This window comes from Scleropages formosus, chromosome 8 (assembly GCF_900964775.1).
Source record: "Scleropages formosus chromosome 8, fSclFor1.1, whole genome shotgun sequence".
In the NCBI taxonomy this organism is placed as follows: domain Eukaryota; kingdom Metazoa; phylum Chordata; class Actinopteri; order Osteoglossiformes; family Osteoglossidae; genus Scleropages; species Scleropages formosus.
Window position 1 is genome coordinate 28609454 of NC_041813.1, and position 18710 is coordinate 28628163.

The following is an 18710-nucleotide window of genomic DNA, read 5'->3' on the forward strand; positions in this document are numbered from 1 at the left end:
GTATCTACAAAAATATTCGGTGATAACACCACAACAGAAGGTACAGCACATATAAATAGTTATCACACGAAGAAATCATCAGTTTAAACCAAATTCTTGAGACCTACTAATTACTGAAGGACAGCGAAATACACTACTTTCCAAAAATCTGGGCGGTTAACTGCTCAAATTTTAAATCTTCTATATCCATTACAACACACCTGGAATATTCTGATCATATATGTATGTATGTATGTTTACAATAAAAGGATCATCAGCATCTAGGTGTATATAGGAGGAACGTGTACAAAATATTAAAACGTCGCATTTATTAGAGAACGAGGCCGGAGTGCAGTTTCTTGTCTGATTTTCGGCCACCCACGATGCCACCATCAATCCTCGCCTCCGCTCCTGTCATCGATTACTGATTGTGGCCAGAGTCAGACTGAAGCCCCAGGGTTCTAAAGGGTTCTAAACAGGAGCACGTGCACCTGGCTGTTAGCACAAAGTGTATTTTTTCTGTACATGAAATTTCCATTAATCACCCTTCTGAATATGTGCCTGTTAAGCGACACATTTTATATAGTGTTACGCTGTATATTACTTCAATTGTTTGTACGAGCGGCGTGCTAAAGTACTAACGGGATGGTGTTTCGGCTTTGGTAGGTGAAACAAAGCCACTGTGCTGAAGACTAATAAGAACAGTCACGTTTCTTGAAGTTTAAAAGAAAAAACAACACATGTTTCACCGAACAAGAGCCAGCATTGCGTTTCCAGCTCTGCTTATGAACACAGAGCTTTTCTGTTGCCGTGGACACTCACAGTGCCATCAGTTGTGTTTCATACCAACATATGTGGCACGAATATGGTCAATTTAAAACCAACGAAAGTCCTTGCTAAATTGCCAAGGATACAGAGTTGAGGTTCTCGCTCTGTTAGGAATGGGTGAAATGTGCACAAATTATACGGTACAAAGTGCACACGTACGCAATCAAGACGAAATTTGAGAAGGGGCGTTATGTTGTAAAAGAACACAAACAGCTGACATAAAGACTTTTCCTACAGGTGACACTGCTCTTTCTGCACGGAATCAAAAAAGTCAAACTCGTGGCCCTCAAAGATTCTGAGAGCTGAATGGAGAGCGCCATCCTATGGCCAAAGCTGAAATTACTCCCACCTGTAGGGATAGTTGACTGAGGGCTTTGGATCTTCATACCAATGTTACTGTTATTGGTATGGAGCAAAGAAAAGAAAAGAAAAGAAAATACAAAAACAGTTCCGAAGGCAGATTCATCATGGTCTCGCAACCCCGAAGGTTTTTAATCGTGCATACGTATAACTCAAAGGTTGCTATTACAATTACTGTGTAAATTAGAAAAGAAAACAAAATCTAAATGGCTTTTCAGTATAATTTGCAATTCCTTGATTATATTGTAGTTTACATTTATTCATTTAGCAGACACTTTTCTCCAAAGCAACGTACATCTCGTGGAAGTTAACAGACTAATGTCATTTGTCTCGAGCACCGACCACGTGCGTTGATCTCTAACACATCCCAACATCCCAACATTAACCCCCGACGTTCAAGCCTAATTTATCTCCTTTCCTAATATTTGTATTTTTTAGGTCCCCCAAACCCTGACAAGTTGATGCACCTCTGTAGCGCTGAGCATGCTGGTAAACGGGTGACCAGGATGGAAACGCTAAGACTAGAGACTTAACCTCCGGCAAGACCGGGAGAAACTATGATGAGGTGGCCAGCCGGAGTAGTGAAAATGGAATAAACGTGGTGTTTGCGCTATAAATCCATCACCAAGGGAAGTGTGTTTCGACTCCAGACAGCCACTTACACAACCGGTTGGCGGCGATGCCCTTTTCTTGTTTTTGGCGCCCCCACCCGCGGAAGGAGCGCAAGCGCACTGCACCGATTCGCAGAGAAGGACCGCAGCCGGAGGGACGTTACAGGTAAATAAGCGCTTTTCTAACCTTTACATCTCTTCGAACCCCGAGCGGCTGCGCTACACCTTCTTCTAAAGCGAGACGCGTTCCGACACCTGCGGTCTTTCGCGTCGGGGATTAAATGGCGTGCAGTAAACCTGGGAATACCGGAGCGGCGTTGGCTGGGAGAGGCCGGGCCTGTCTGTGTGCCCACGGCGCTGGGAATGAGAGAGACAACGAACGAGCGAACGAACGAACGAACGAACCCATGCAGTACCGACCGTCACATTGACATTGTGCGCGAGCTGCATGAGAAACGGAGGCTGGTAGAAAGGCGAAATTATTCGCACCGGCATTTTCACCGCGGTTCGCTGAGCGGTGACTTTACATCCGACATGTGCCGGAGCTGCGCGCCGCGCTTGCCATTTTATTTTGACATCATCATCATCTTCGTTCGGCAAAGACAAACGTGCCTTAAACGCGCCCAAAGGCATTTTGGACACAGCAGCCTCGCTCTGTCGTTCTGGGCTCGCGCATTTTCGGGGAGCACCGCGTTTTATTTGGAAGCGCGGCGCACTGTGACCGTGGCTCTTCGCTCCGGCGCCAGCCCGTGCCAACCCGTGCCAACCCGTGCCATTGCTCCGGACATGTTTGCAGTGCAGTGCAGTGCAGTGCAGTGCAGTGCTTTATATGCTTCTATTTTAGCCCGGGCCGATCGGCTCTTTCTGGGCTCTACGAGCGCACTTGCGCGCAGCCCGGAGACACTCGACTCGCTGAGCGATCGGACCCCCTGCCTTGGCACGGATGCGCTTCCATTTGCGCCCCTTTGTTGCGGGAGGGGGGGGGCGGTGGCTCTCCGTCGCGGTGCCCCCACACGCCGTGGCGAGGGTTGCGGGTTTGAACGGAAGGGGCTCCAACGCCCTGCCCGTCTCCGCCACTTTTTGTTCTGCTTTCCGCCGACAATGGTGCTGATGCTGAGCGGCGAGCGGCCGCACGTGGTGACGCGTCTCGCTCGCTTCGCTTCGCTTCGCTTCACCTGCCGTCGAGCCGAGCCCGTGTGTGTCGCGCGAGCGGTTCCGTTCGGCTCGGTGAGGAAATGGCCCCTAGAGAGCCGTCCTCCGACATGACAGTGCCGTGGCGTGGCGTGGCGTGGCGTGGCGGCTGCGACGCGCCCACAAGTCGCTTCGCCATAATATCATTATTTGTATTATTTTTAACCGATAACTAGGCTGTGGGAGGACAACGAGGGCAGTAAACGCAAAGCAATCCCTTTATTCCTTTATATCCTCCTATATAAATGTCATCCCTTTCATTGTACAACCATTATTCTTTGCAATCAATGGCTTTTTTTTCGAACGAAACTGTATTTGCACATTTTTAACATTTGAACGGATGCGCTCGTGCAATTTTCCCGCAGCGTCGAAACAGCATTATGTATTTAATTTAAAATAATAATAATGACGGTAACGATGATAACGTGTATCGGCGCGCTGTGTTTGCGCCCATCTTTGTCCTGCGCGTTCACGGCGGCGGACACGCCTCTAGGCACGCGCGCACACGGACGGTCAACGTGGGAGGTCTGCGCCTTTATCACGTTCGAGGAAAACTCGGGGTTCGGCTCATTTGTGGACATCCATCTATGGCAGCACGATGAATTATTGAAAGAAGAAATGGAGCGGGGTCTATGTTGCCCTCCACCTGGTTCCACACCCCCCCTTAGCATCCTTTCAAGGTTGTTTTTGGGAAAAACTTCTATTTCAGATGCATCCCACAGAAAATATTCCAGCACCATATGTTCCTGATGAATTTACCTCTTTTGAAAGAGAACTGGTAGGATGGAGAGCAGTGAAAAGCAGCAGAAATAAATGTGACCTTTGAGACAGGACCTCAGCCCTTTGTCCTGCACATAGTCTCTCTTTCTCTTCTACATTTACCGTTTCACTGCTCAGTTGCTTGTTTATATTACTTTCTGTAACAGACAGAATAGGTCAGTCTTTCAGCCCATTTCGTGCGAAAAAATGATGGATCATCATAAACCCTCAGCCGTCAGTGCAGCTGATCGCGTTGAAATAAATATTAAAACTGGACACGCAGGGTCCGAAAGGAGCACCTGAGTAACGGCGGATAAAAAAAGCGTGCCGCATCCTGCGTTTGCTGGGATGTTTTCCCGATACTTCGACAGCTCTTGTTTTACTGTTAAAAGCGGACTTTCGTGAGGGTTTTCTTACAAACGGGTTCTTACTCTTCACGTTAGTCTTGCCCCAAGAAAGTCTGCGGAGCCCCGGTTCCCCCTAAACCCAAGAAAGTGTCCCGATGAGGGAGCAGGGGCACCTCAGTGGTGCTCTGGCTCTTAAACACGGGAGCACGTTCACATTTTTCGCAAGTACTTGCTTAGCAGCATGTGTCGAGTCTCACATCTGGCATTTTTATAGGGAAATAAGGATTATTTTCATTTTTCCTTGAATAAGCACTTTCTTCCCGTAGGTGACTGGTGTTTTGTTTCAAGTCGTCAGTCGGCTTAGCCAGTTTCAAAAGCGCTTTGTGTGAGATGTGAGCTCGTCCCGTGTGTGAAGGGCTCCTTTCAGGCACGCAGGTGTTATACTAGTAATAATGTTGAACCAGCAGACCTTGAGACCCATAACATGCGAGAGGAGACCCTTCTCCTCAAGTAAACTGCAGACAGCGGTGCCAGAAATCTGGGATCCTGTGGAAATATTCTGTAATTCTTCAAGAGTCACACTTTCGTTTAAACCTCTCGCGGCTTTGCTCACCGTTACCTTCGCTCTGGTGCTAACCTTTTAGGGGCACAAAAGGTTATCGGAGAACATCTCTCATTACTTCCTTTAATAATCCTCAGTTTTTCATAACTGCACAAAATTAATTCTAACAAATATATTTCAAATGACTAGCAGCTTGTGCAGTGGTTAGACCTGCCACGATGCACGAAAAGGACCCAGGTTCGAATGCTATCTCCTGCACTAGCAACTCGTAAGAATTTACGGCTGGGACAGCAGGTGGCGTAGCGGTTAGCGCTGCTGCCTTTGAACCCACAGGTTCAAATCTCACCTCCAGCTGTAGTACCCTTGAATACGGTACTTACCCTAAATTACTCCCCTAAAATTACCCAGCTGTATAAATGGGGAAATAACTGTGAAGCAGTTCAATATATTAAATGACTTTTGAGAAAAGCCTCGGCTAAATGAAAGACTGATCGGGCGACTGACTGCGCTCCAATATTTCTGGATGAAAAACCGGAGACCCCCGGCTCACATGTAGACACATTCGGTAAAAACGCGAGACGGCGAATCCTAAAAAGTCTCATTTGTTCTTCTTGCTTGTTGCCAATCAAAGCCTAAGCGTACAAGGTCAGGTGCGTGAAAAATGTTTCCTTCCGCCAGCACTTGCTGGCTTGCTGCTGAGGGTCGGTGGAGAACGAGCTCTTGACAGATCTCCGGAAATGAGCGATGAGCAAAGCTCTCCAGAAGAAGTACGAGCTGCATTTTTACCTCAGGTGGTAACGCCGAGGTCACAGGAACTACCTTAATGGCTGCTGGAGAATAACTGCCATGTGACCTGATGGGGACCCTATTGCTCACTTTTGACAAGCGTCGCTATTTTGCGTATGAAGGGTGACTATGTAGCGTGGATTCCGAATGTACGTGTGATTTAAGAGCATGCCTCTCCCAGTTTATCCATCTGGTAGCGTGTGTGGTTATGAAGTCATATTGCAGTCTTAATAGCGGACGAGAGAAAGTGGGTCAGACCACGACTGCAGTCGAGCGTGAGGGGAACGCGCGGGACTCGCGGCATTCGACACAACGCTGCTGAACACACCCACGACAGGACGAAAGAAACTCAAGGAAGCTCGCTTACATGCGGCTGCCCAGCAGAACCCTTTCCGTAAGTCACTAATATAACGTGCAAATGTAGCTGTACAAAAATCGGTTATGTATCGTTCTCAAAGGTACGATGGCAGTTGACGCGTAACTCAAAACGGAAATCCTTCGGGTAGAAGTCCGGTTTGTCCAGCGTTTACAAGCTGCTGGCAGTAAAACTTCACTTTAACGCGGAGGGGGGGCATCCTCCCCGGCACCGGTCGTTCAGGAATGGTTAAAAATTAACCGTCTTTAAACAATTTAAGAACAACCCATTGAAGTCGCAAACAAAATTCCTTCTTCCGGTTCACACAGAGCGCGGTGCGAATAATCCGTCCTTTGTTTCTTCTCTCTTGGGCCACGGTCTGGACTCAGCTCTCCATGCTAATGAGATAACAACCGTTCCTCACCTTCATCACAAGGTTAACTGCTAAGAGGTGGAAGCACTTTTCATCTAGAATAGAAAGCCTGTCTTCTGCGTTTACTGACTTGCTCGTTGGGCACGGGAAACAGAGCGATCTCGTTCGCCTTCTATACGGGACTCGCTCTAAAAATGCTTGGACGTATTTGTGTAGGGTGACGACTGCCTGGAAATAGACGGCCGGTGCAGTCACAGTGACAGGGTCTTGTCTAACCTGGAGCCACGGCGGGGGGGATTATTTTTAAGCCGGACGATCAACGCCGTCCCAGGTCCGTTTTAGACTTGATGAGGGTGCTGTAAAGACTCTACTTGAAGAGCAGAATCATGTGAGTCAGAGCCCCTTTTTCAACGCCCCTATAATTAGTATAATCAGCTGGGAGCCCGACTTCATCGTGCCGTAGTTCAGGTCAATGGTGAAGAAGTGCCAGACAAGTGCAAACTGCTGGCCACTTCCTTCCTTCTAAATTCTCCTTCCTTTTTGACACTCGTACGGTGCTGCTTCAAAGTATGTGAACCCTACAGGGATGATCATTATTCTTGTATATTCTCATAATAAAGTCAACTCATAAAATCAAAATCTTAAACTTCTAAAACGAATAAATGACTTTGATTCACACACCTGATTCTATACACCTACTCGGTTTAACCAGTACAACTTGGGCTTCGCTTACTTTCGCACCTGCACTGATTTCCTCTAAAGCGACATACGGAATTGGCCATCACACACCTATTATGTCACATGAGAAACACTGTATCTCATTAAATACCCATTTCATGGTAAAACTAAGGGGCGCAAGGGCTTCACATACTGTCAGACGGCACCGTATACTGTGACTGCCCTATACTGAGTGGATGCTGGGCTTTTAAGAGGAAGATCAATAATGCAAAGAAGCATGAGTGACATCTGTGGTAGGAGCGGTACCTGTCACATTCCCCCAAACCATCCTACCTTGTCAAAGAAGCGCATCTTCTAATATTGAAAGCTGATGTTGTAAGCTAATGCTGAGAGCTCACAGGTGTTCTGCCGGGTGTCCTCGGATGGGCGATGGTCCTGCTGTTGCTGAGGGAATGCGGAAAGTGGGTCCGGCGCTTGCTCAGCGCGCCACACCTCTGTAAAGCTGAGCATTATGACCTTCTGGTTCTACACGGTCATTTTGTAACGTCACTTCACATGCATTCATTTATCTGACACTTGGGAGGAAAGCGACTCGCAGCACTCAGCGAGCGAAATTACTTACCCGTTCACACAGCTGGCTCATTTTTACCGGACGTGTTCTGGGGAGCTACGCTGCTCGGGGCGCTACGACAGGAGGTGACGTTCAAACCCGCGACCTCCGAGTCCAAAGGCAGAAGCTTTAGCCACCGCGTTACCCGATGCTGCGCTTACATCTTAAAACCCTCTTAGCCCAGGGTGTACTTCGGCGACACTCGCGTTCACACTCCATCAGCGGCGCTATTTTCCACGCTAATACGACACAGTTTTTCAATCATGCGTTTCCAGAAACGATCAGAGCTGACCTGCTTCCTTGTCCTTTTCAGCCATTAAATGCCAGTCAGGACTGGTTTCCACCACTTCGCATGCTGGGGCACCGCTGTCCTGGATGGGTTTTACCGGTTCAGAGGAGAACAAGGTGCCCGGGGCTTCACTATCACACTGTGAAAACTGCCCTGCAGAAAATAAAGAGAGGGAAAAGGTAGCAAAATGCAGCGTCGCTTTCAGAAATATCCAAGTCATCAAAACAGAGGAATGCACACAATACACACCTTGTTCGCTTTCCTCAGGAATCAACACCATCATGTTAGGTCTGCTTATTCCAAGAGAAGACACCTCGAGGCCCGAGAGTGTGTGTGCGCATCACGGTGCCCTTCTCTGCCCCTCTTCCCTTGCCATGGGGGCAGGCATAACCTGTTCCTAGCACTCCATCCATCCATCCATCCATCCATCCATGTCCAATGTAGGTGGTGGTGCAGAACCTATCTCAGAAAGATAAGTTGTGAGGCAAGGTGCACCCTGGACAGGATGCCAGTCCATCGCAGGGCAACCACACAAACATTCACATACTTTGAGCAGTTCAGACATGGGTTTGGACTTGAGAAGGACAGCAAAGCACCCAGAGGACCACATGTGGAGCGTGAACTCCTCAAAGCCAGAGCTGGCTTCAAATCGACAACTTAGGGGGACATAAGGTGACAACATTAAACCACTGCACCGCCACACCGCTCCCCGAAACAGAAGAAGCAGGGACTCAGAGTGGAGTCAGGCACTGGCTCTTACCACTGCAGTACCTGTCAGCTTCTCCCCCAGCACTGAGTATCAAAATTGACTACAAGGGTTCAGGGCCCTCGACCCACTAGCAGCGTTCTCCCGCAACGCCACTGAAGCCCTGCTTCCCGGGCTGAATAAATGGCCCGCCGCTGAACGGGATCTCTGTTCGATGGGTTCTTCTGGCTGAGGGAACACTATATTTCACTCCACTCCTTTTAAGCATAACACCAGTGATCGATCTTCTTAAGAGATGGAAGGGAGAAGAGAGAGGAAAGGAAAAGCTCTTTTTTCTTGTTCTGTCATAGAAATTAAGTCTTAGATGGAGAAGACAATGCCCAGCATTGTTAAGCTCACAGCGGCTGAATGAATTGACCTGTCAGCGTCTCAGCGTCTCAGCGGCTGCGAAGAGAACCGGTATCAACTCTCACGCCATCCAACGAAAACACACACTTTCCGCTCTGCAGAGTCGTCGCTTCTTTACCGGAGCCGTTGGGGTGTCCTGCCGAAGTGCACTGCCGTAGTTTCCCCATCTCTCTCCCGTAACCAAGTTACAAAGCTGCGCAAGGCGTCTTGCAAGGCGTCTTACGAGGCAGAGCTCCTAAAGAACGTAGTAGATCCCAGGCACATTTTAGAGCGTTCCCCTACCTCAGCAATGACACCAAGGAGTAGAGAGCCAGACCACCACAAACCCAACTCATTTCCTTCCATACCCAGCAGGTCTTCCACCCACATTCAGGTTAACCTCCACTCTCCTTGCTCACGCAGACCTCGAAGTCTAAACCTCGGAGCTCTAAGGAACTCATCTGGCTAAATCGAGAAAAACCCGACCCGTTGCGGTCCTGCTGTCTGCAGACACGGTGTCGTTGCTTACAGACATGGAGCGACATGAATGAATTTGGTCTGCAAAAGACACTTGGTGCTCAGTACTGCATTTTAACGGCTGTCCGCCGTCGCAACTGTGACGACCTCGAACTCGACGGCCCCTTCCGTTTGAGACGCAGATTCACGCTTGCGTTCTGCACCGACTACACCCCGGCGGAGCATGGCTGCGACTTTGCGGTAATTAAATAAGGCAATTGTGGTCTCCTTACTTGAATGAGCACTCAGGAAATAAACATCCTGATTGCATTCTCTTCCTCACTTTCTTCAACCGCTGGTCTCGGTCGGGGTCACGGCAACATCCTCATTTGATGTTCGAATGTGGGAAGGCTGAGTACTGCGGCTGACTGCGACTATATTACTGCAGAAAGACCACGGAAATAAAACCGATGGTGTCCGAGAGCCGCGGTTTGATAAGAGCCAATGAACTCTAGCGAGGAAGTAACTAAAAACATCTTCGCAGCCGAGTCTTTGTTAATTAATGCGGAAATATCTGTGACCTGGAGACAAGACGACAAGTAGGAGACGGGTCACCTAATATCTCAGTGAACTTTTGCTCTTCTAACACCTTCAGGCTGGTGTGCATGGTGGGTTGTGGGATCTTTATTGATTGTGCCCATGTTTGTTCTTCCCACCCTTCTTCAGCAAAAAGAAGGTACTGCAGAGTAGAGCAACAGCCATCGTAGCGCCTCATTCCGGGCGTCGAAAGCGTAATCCCGTTTCCGCCCCCTGCTTGGCCAAACAAACACTGACGCACATTTGTGAAGACAGCAGCCGGTAGCAGGGAGGAGCCTATGATCCGATGGTTGTTGGGTCAAGTGTAACGAGGAGACCCCTCACGCATACAACTCAGCAAACCATATAAATTACCATTTTTTCTCAGTGAAACACCATCTCTTTCCCCATTTTCCCCTTGTTCGGTGTGAGGTCAAGGCGGTTCAGAGCCTACCCTGGAAACACACGTCTTTGGGCTGCGGGAACAAAGCAGATCGCCTGGAGAGAAGCCGCACGAACGCGGGGGAGAACACGTAAACGCCACACACGCACCGAACCGAGGAGCCCGTGCGCGCAACCACCTTCTGCGGCGCTGCCGGAAACCTTACGCCAACGGGAAGAAAGCAGATACGCCGGTCACGCAGTTGGATGCGATGGCCGTTTAGAAACGCGCTCCTTCCGTTTGACAAGACCGGAGGCAGTCATAGCAGTAACCTCACGGCGTTTGCTGGAACACTCCATCTCTCAGGTCCCCTAAGCAGCAGCGCTCACAGTAATGAAGGGTCTAGCACGATCAGTACAGATATTGGTGCTCGGCGCACTCTGCGTAGCACCGAACGGGCACGTGTTACACTTCGTACTTTGCCAGTGATCAAGGAGGCGGAACGCCGATCGCCGGGGCAGGAAACGCAGCTGAAACGAGTACCGCGCTAACCCTCTAAGCAGGTTATTTTTGCATCTGGCCATGAAACTCCAAGCTATACTTTTTCAAATATAAATAGTTTTTCACCCGGGCGGTGTCTGTTTACAGTTGCCCGACAGCTTGGCCGTAGATTTGCAATGGGGGGGGTGGGGGGGGGGGTCCTCTAGTCATCGGTCACTGTGATGTAAAAGGCATTGTCCACACCTTGTACCAGACTGATTCAATCTGTTAATTACTGATGACCTTTGGCTGCTAATCAATCAATCAGATAGATAGATAGATAGATTAGTTCACAGGTTATGCAAACAACTAATGGTCCATACAATTTACATACAGTAGATGAATTTGTCTGGTACTAAGACCATTTGCGGCGTGAGGGTTTACATCCCCGAGTATCTCAGCAAGAGGCGAACGATTACTGATTAAGGGCTTCGGAGCTCCACGCAAATTCTTCAACCGGGGTGGTGAGGAGGGCAAGGGCCAAAGCTATTTTTACAGCACAAAGAGGCCGGCCCTTGCTGGACAGCGCACAGTAGCCGCATCTGTGCTCGCGTGGCAGATGCTATTGTTCGGGTTCCTGCGACTTCGGGGTTGCGTAGGGCTTATGTAAGCCAGACACAATGGCGCTTCTGTGCTCGCATCGGGGCAACGCAAACGTAGCGGAATGCGGCGAGCTCGCTCGCCGGCTCCGCGGAGATGAGACGCAGGCCTGTAGGGCCGTTTCGCGCGAACCCGACGGGCCCGCAACCAGCGAAGGAGGGGAGGGGTTCAGCGGAACTGCTGGGCAGGAGTCCAGGACAGAAGGTTCACGCCCCCTCCCTCTCCGAGAGCTGGGGAGTGCATCTGGTCACCGGGCTTGTTTGCAGCCTCCCCCGACTTGACCGTGGCCCTCCGCGGTGCGCCGAGCTCCACGTGCCTGCTTGTGAAACCGCTCTTCTTGCACAGCCCGCGCACCTACGAGATTCACTCCTGCTTAGCTCATCATCCTCCACGTTCTCCTCTGAGAGCGGCCTGGGCGCAGAAACGCTGATCGGTTGTTCCTTCGACATCTTATTTTCTCTTTTACAAGTCCTGACTTTCTCATCTTCTCTTTCTTCTGCACCGTAGCGGTTGAAACAAAACCAATCAGGCTTCATGGTACCTGTGGTAACATGGTAACGTTCACAGTAATACCTATGAGAATAAATTAGTTGTCGCAAAGTTTTTTTTTTTTTTTTTAAACTAACTGTTAACGGTACGATCCATTTCAGAGTATCACTCAGCTTTGCAGGTTTTTTTCATTTTTATACAGGTCGTTCTCTCTTGCCATAGACCTTGTAAAAAGATGAGCTGGTGATGCTGTTCGATCACAGGAAGTATTTTCCTCCAGACATTATGGATGGTTGTGTTGTTGGGGGGGGGGGGGGGCGGTGGCACGGTGGGTTGGACCGGGTCCTGCTTTCCGGTGGGTCTGGGGTTCGAGTCCCGCTTGGGGTGCCTTGCGACGGACTGGCGTCCCGTCCCGGGTGTGTCCCCTCCCCCTCTGGCCTTACGCCCTGTGTTGCCGGATTAGGCTCTGGCTCCCCGCGACCCCGTCTGGGACAAGCGGTTTAGAAAATGTGTGTGTGTGTTGTCAGGGGTACGCTGCCCACGGCGATAAAAAGAACGAAACATAAACGTTCCAGTTCCACTGAAAAGTGCAGAACGAGAACTGGGCCGGCAGCACCGAGTCACTAACAGCTCCCTGGACATGGGTATCTGTCTCGATAGCCGGAACTCATCCCGCAATGGATCAACACCAGGACTTCCACGCCCAAAACGGATCCAGGGATGGAGTCCAGGCGCCCACCCAGCAGGAGATCCAGAAGAACGGGGTGCAAGCCACGCACGCGGGGCCAGGAGACGGCCCAGCAAAAGGTCAGTGTATAGCCTGGGAATATGTTCATTTTTTCTAATGTTAAAAAACATTGCTTCTTTTTTTTTTTTGTAAAATATACACCTTTAAAGCTTCCAGATATCGCTGTATTTGAAATTTAGGTTGTTCCATTTGATTATCGGCTGAATATTTGCGGGGACCTGTTCCGTTTTTTCGCGAAAGCAAGTCGGTCGACGGGATGAGAGACGAGGGCTTCTGGGAAACCCACAGACAGCTCTCTGTGTGCGATGAATAGGAGGGTGGAGGGGGTGGAGGGGGGGGGTTCCGCCTAATCGCGGCAGATGAAAACAGCAACAGCAACAGCAGCTGCATCTGTCTGACCGCTCTTTGTTTTCGGACTTTTGGCGCGAACGTGGAGCGCATCCCTCTGAGCGGCGGGGCCCGGCTCCAGCTGCGCTCTCAGTAGCCTCACACACACACACACACACACATATACAGTTACATGGAGGAAGCAACCTATTCATTAATTCGGCGGTAACTAGCGGTGATAATGACGTTACGCACCGAGCCTTTTGGCCCTTCTTCTTTCATACCGATTGAGTCCAACGGTAAAACCACGGCAAACTTTATCGCTGTTGTTCAGCTCCACAACTACAGCTGTTTTCATTCCTAAGTTACAGCCGCTGCAAGCGCAACTGCCGCACGTTCCCGAACGGAGGCGAACGAGCTCTGAAAAGAATTTTTTGTCTAGAACTGCGATTTGCGAGCGAACGGCTGCCTAAATGATTCCTTGAGATGAATTATAGCATATTATAAGCATGCCATATAAACACTGGCATTCTTTATGCCTTCGCTGCAGCCGTTTTACCCGAAGCATCATTTACAGCGTTCAACGTTGTCATTTTCAGTACCACATAGCAGGCAGCAGAACAGAGGCTCTAACGGCGCTCGGACGGAAAATAATGACGATCTGCGCTCGGCAGCGCGTTAAGAGAATCTCTCTCGAAACAGGCATTTATTTATAGACTGGGTTCCTAAAACAAACATATTTATAACCTGCCAAATCCCTCACCATGTTTCCTGCGCTGTGTGCCAGCACGCCGCACGAGTGACTTTATCGGCGGCTCGCGGAGACCGACAACCACCTGAGGCTGATGAAACCGTTGTAAATGGAAGCACGGGCTCATAGCAGATGTTTCTGAGTTGTTTCAGTTTGGGGTGGGAGGGGGGAAAGAAAAAAAAAAAAAAAAAACTATTTTTGCTCTCTCAATAGCTTTGGCAGCTTCCTTTCGTAAAATAATTTGACAAAATTTTCCAGCAAAGGGAATAGCTTATGGACATGTGGGGATATCCGGAAGACTAGGCGCCAGATAGAGAGGATCCACCTTTCAGGCTGTTCTTTGGGTTACTTTTAAAAGCTATTTTGGGGAGCAGACCACTGGGGACGTTACTCTCACGTCTAAGGCAAAGCGACCGTTCTACGGGAATGACGGATGAGACTCGGAGAAACCGGAGCTCAACCTACAGGTAAATCGGATCGCCATCCATAAGCTTGCGGGACGTGGTAGATCGATGGACCCTTGGCACTTTTGACTGAACACGATCCCTTCGAACCCCTGGGTGCGGAAGTCCTCCCGCGTCCTCTGCGCTTTGATTTAGGAATTTGCCTTTTCCTATGCGGAGTAACGGCACATAAATGAAATCCCCCGAATGAAACGGCGACACAGCTGCCGTGCTTCTGTCGTGGGATTTCCATGGCTCTAAACATTTCCATACTTAAAGCAGCCTCCTCACTTCAAGCGCTCTTTATTTTCCTGAGAAAACATGCACACTTGTGGGAATTCTCCTCCCAAAGGAAACAATGTGGGCTGAGTTTTCCCACAGCAAATTACTGCGGTGAGCAGCTCGGTTGCCTGGACCGTATACTCATCACACAAGAAGGTATCCCAAAAGTTCGCCGTAGAGGACAGCAGGTAGCGGAGCTGGACAAATACGGACGCTATACAAACGTATACCACAGTAAACTGGGAGTAAGAGGAAGGTTACTCCACCTCAGCTGCGCATTCTTTAGAGAGAACAGGTCTCTATCTCGACTCCTCCGGATTGGCCGGTGTGCTTATAATTTGTTCGGTCGATATTAAACATCGATCGTGATTAATACCGAAACAGCGCTTGTAAGGAAAAGCACTACTGTGTCACGTTACCTTACGGGACACGTTAAAGAGATCCGAACAACCGCCACTGTTTACCTGGAAAGAACAAGAGTCGCTTCCGACGACAATTTCTTCTTAATTTGCTTTCAAATTGAGAGCGCGTGATTTCTTCTTCATTCGGTCACTTGCGTTACTGTGCTGCAGAGTTTGAGCCGCCGCCGCCACTCAGGTGTGTGTTCCACTCTTCTATCACCATCATTATTATTGCTATTATTATTACGTCGTCATCTAATTGCTTGCCAAACACTTTCATCCAAATTGACCAGGAACGGTTTAAACGGCAGGATACTATAGTATAAAAATGTAGGCGTAATAACCATCTCCTATAGCAAGACCCCCCTAGGATTTGTGTCAGGGAGCTGCAGGCTACAAAATCTGTCCTCAGATTCTATGCTTACCTGCTATTTAGGAAACAGTGCGACACTAAACACGCTCGTAGCCGTCACGGGCCGTAATTCTCGACTTCCGCGCTCCACGCTGGCTAAAGAGAGGAGCACCTTCAGCAACAGACCGGTCAAGCTGCACTGTTCTAAAGAGCACCACGCGAGGTCATTCCTGCCAACAGCCTTTGGGTCTGTCTGCGGTGACTCATCTCGCTGGGTGGTACTGACCTCGCACTGGAACACTTCTGTGCTCGTCTCAATGGGATATTGATTTATTCCAGGCTTTCTCCAGGGTCTTCACCCACTGCTCTGTCATGTGAATGCCGCTGTAGCCTTGCGTGATTTCCTTCAAGCTTCACACTGTTTTTTATCCATCTATCTGTCTATGTATCTATCCATCTTTCTATCAACATGTGTATGTACGTATACCTGTGTACTACCTGCTGTATTCATTTGCGTGCGCAGAGGGAGCACGAGTCTCCCGCAGGCACTTGAATACAGTGAGACTAACCCCGTGGTGTACTCTCTCTCCCACCCCACTGCTCTCAACCCTTTGCCCCTTTGCCACTCGACCAACAGATGGAGGAACGGAGCTCGCCGCTGCCTCCTCTGCGGGGGTGGCGGCCCAAGGTATTACAGGAAGTTCCCTTCAAAAGACTAACAGCCCCACTAAATAAACTCCATCACCGAGTCAATAGGTCCCGCACGAAACTCGGAAGGGAAATCCTTCGGGAGCCGCATCCGTAAATATGACGCTCCGTTTTCTGCCATTGATTCACCGTCTGTCGTAACTTTGTTTAATAAACACTAACAGATCAGCAGCACGGTGCAGGAAAGATGACGTCACATCACGTTAACTGAAATACAAGTTATGCCCCTGTTCAAGGTTCGCAAAAACAATACATAGAAGAGTAAAGCACAAAACATTCAATTCATCCAGGTTAACTATTTTACAATAGAATAAAACATCCACGAGTGCATATAAATTTCACTAGTACGAAAAAGTTGCCGGAATTTATATTCACATGTAAAAAGTGATGCTCTGAATAATTCTGCCTACATAATGCTTAAGTAACAAGTACTTTTCACCACTGACCTTTCAACAGAAGAGTTCTGCATCTGCAACCCTAACTCTTTAATATGATTATTTGTTTCCGTGCTGCTTCCAAGAACAATTTATTGTTATGCTAGTTATCACTGGAAAGTTATTTTCTAACTTGTAGTCATTCTCCCCCACATGTGACCTCTTGTCTATCTCTCTGTAAACACAGAGTCTAAATTGTTACCACATCTTACAGATCTTAGGTAACATACAGTATAATACTTGAAATGAGATGAGAAAAGTGTATGTCTCGTGCCTACTATTCTGCCTCGATACCTCACAGACCGATGAAAGACCTGATATTCCATTGATTCCCTTCAAACGAAAGCCAGCAAAAATTACGTTGTTTGTCCTTTGTCTTGTGTTCTGCTCCTTATGTGGTTGTTTTTGTCCACTTGTTTTCTTGGATGTTGCTCCATGGGGTGGAGTGGGGGGGTTAATGGGGATCAGTGCTGTTAACCCAGACTTATACTGTGGATTCACTATTGCTCTGCTTTGCAAGAATTAGAGGGGCTTACGGAAGGGATCTACAGTCTTCCCGATGGTGCACACAGTCACGGGTCTTGCTCAGATGAGGAAGAACACGAAGACGGGGTCGGTGTAATAACACGTGGGATGATCCCAGGCTCCAGCTCTGCAGACCCCTCCAGTCAGAAAGAGCCAACTGGGAAGGAGAGCATCGAGAGGCAGCCGGAGGTCCATCTGAGTGGCAGCGTCTCTGAGTCTCAATGGCTGAAGAGTTCAGCGGAGGAGGAGGCCACTGATGTCAAGAGGATGACAACATTGACCAGCTATGAGGAGGAAATGTCAGAGAGCATCAGTCCTGAAAAGCCCATGATCACGTCCCAAGCTGAGGATAAGTCAGGAGTGTCTTTCACCGATAGTGATGTTGCTGATGAAGTTTCGTCTCCAGGAGAGGAAAACTCGAAGGGCATGGAGAGGATGGCCCTCACGGCTCCTCCTCAATCCATGGATGGAGATAAAAAACTTTCTCTTGAAAAGATGCAGCCTCTGGCACAAGAAGGAGGTTCACCAGAGAGGACAGGACACAAGACTCCTGAGAAAATCCAAAGCCCAGATGGAGAGTCCAAGGGAGATGCTAACCATCCCAGTTCTCCATGGGTAGCTCCAGTTAAGGCACAGGAAGTTGCAGACCATGCTGAACAGGTGCCTCAGGTCCCGAAGGAAGCACAGAGCAAGACAGAACATTCAACGGCAGTCTTTAATGAGGCTACAGTGGAGCCAAAGGTTGAACTCCCACAGCTGGAAGAACCAGAAGAGCTTGTGGCTACCGCTGAGCAACCAACTACGGAGAAGCGTTCACGGCCCACAGATGAGGAGCTCATTGCAGCCGTGGAAGCAGCTCAAGTCTCAGAAACAAGTTCTGCTGCCTCACCAGATTTAGTACACCTCGCTGCCACTCGCGTGGCCTCGCCCCCAACTGCGACTGATGCTAAATCCAAGAAAGGCCCCTCGCAAGGTGCTTCTCCAAGACGAAACTCAAGCGCTACAGTTTCTCAAAACAAAGGTCTGTGTTCCGTCCTGTCTGTGAGCCCCCGAACCACTATATCCCCTCTTTTTTTTCCCCATCCAGGTGCTTTTTTTTACAACAATGCAACACCGCCAAGCAGCACCCTTTCTGAAAGGCAAACACCCAGCAATGAAAATGTTTTAATGAGACCAGCAGCTTGTAGCCATCAGTGGGCTCTCAGTGTCTCTGTCCATGTGCCCCTCCTCTCTCTCTATGTTTGTAGTCCCCATGTCCTGTTTATGACTGTTCCCTGTGGGACAAACACTTTTTGCTGGCAGTGTTGTTCGCATGTTGCTTTGCATGTCCATGAGCATCACGCCATCTGTGCTACCATGTTACACCTTCAGTAGGAAGGAATCCATCAGTAGATGTCTCTTGTAATATATACGCAGTACTTCAGTACATTTCAGCAAGCAATAAGGTTGAGATGAATAATACACGGCAGCAGAACTCCGGAGAAGCGTGTGAGACATTCTGGAAAGTAACTGTAAAAATCATTTGTCTTTTTTGAATATAATAGTTTAAAGTGCTTCACCCGAAACAGTTGTTTCATTTCTCTGTTTTTAATTTTATCCAGTGTTAAAAACCCTGAATTAATTCAAGGTCAAGATGGTTCTTTAGTTAACATTTTGAAGTGGAGCACAGTAGAAACTCTTCCACAGTGCACCGTAGCAGTTGCCAAGGGAAAACACCAGCAAAGCCGCTCACAAAGATAGGACCGCAGGCACCATGACCAATTCATCAGTCCAATGTACCACCTGTCAGAGCATCGGCTCGTGGCGCAGCGGATAACACACTCGCCTTGTGTGTGCCATTGTCCCAGGCTTGATCCTTAGTCAAAGGCACAAAAA

At 48.9% G+C, this 18710-nt stretch overlaps 1 protein-coding gene across 5 annotated transcripts in view; it reads left to right on the forward strand.

Moving 5' to 3' along the window:
- The first annotated feature begins 1762 nt into the window (after positions 1 to 1762).
- The window catches only part of maptb (microtubule-associated protein tau b), a 28691-nt gene continuing 11743 nt past the window's right edge, over positions 1763 to 18710 (forward strand). For 3 of the 5 annotated variants that reach the window (XM_029253843.1, XM_029253844.1, XM_029253845.1), the window contains exon 1: positions 15869 to 17856. In XM_029253843.1, coding sequence (XP_029109676.1) covers positions 16944 to 17856 — 913 coding nt within the window. In that variant the 5' untranslated portion in view covers positions 15869 to 16943. The other 2 variants (XM_029253846.1, XM_029253847.1) reach the window with 2 other exon arrangements.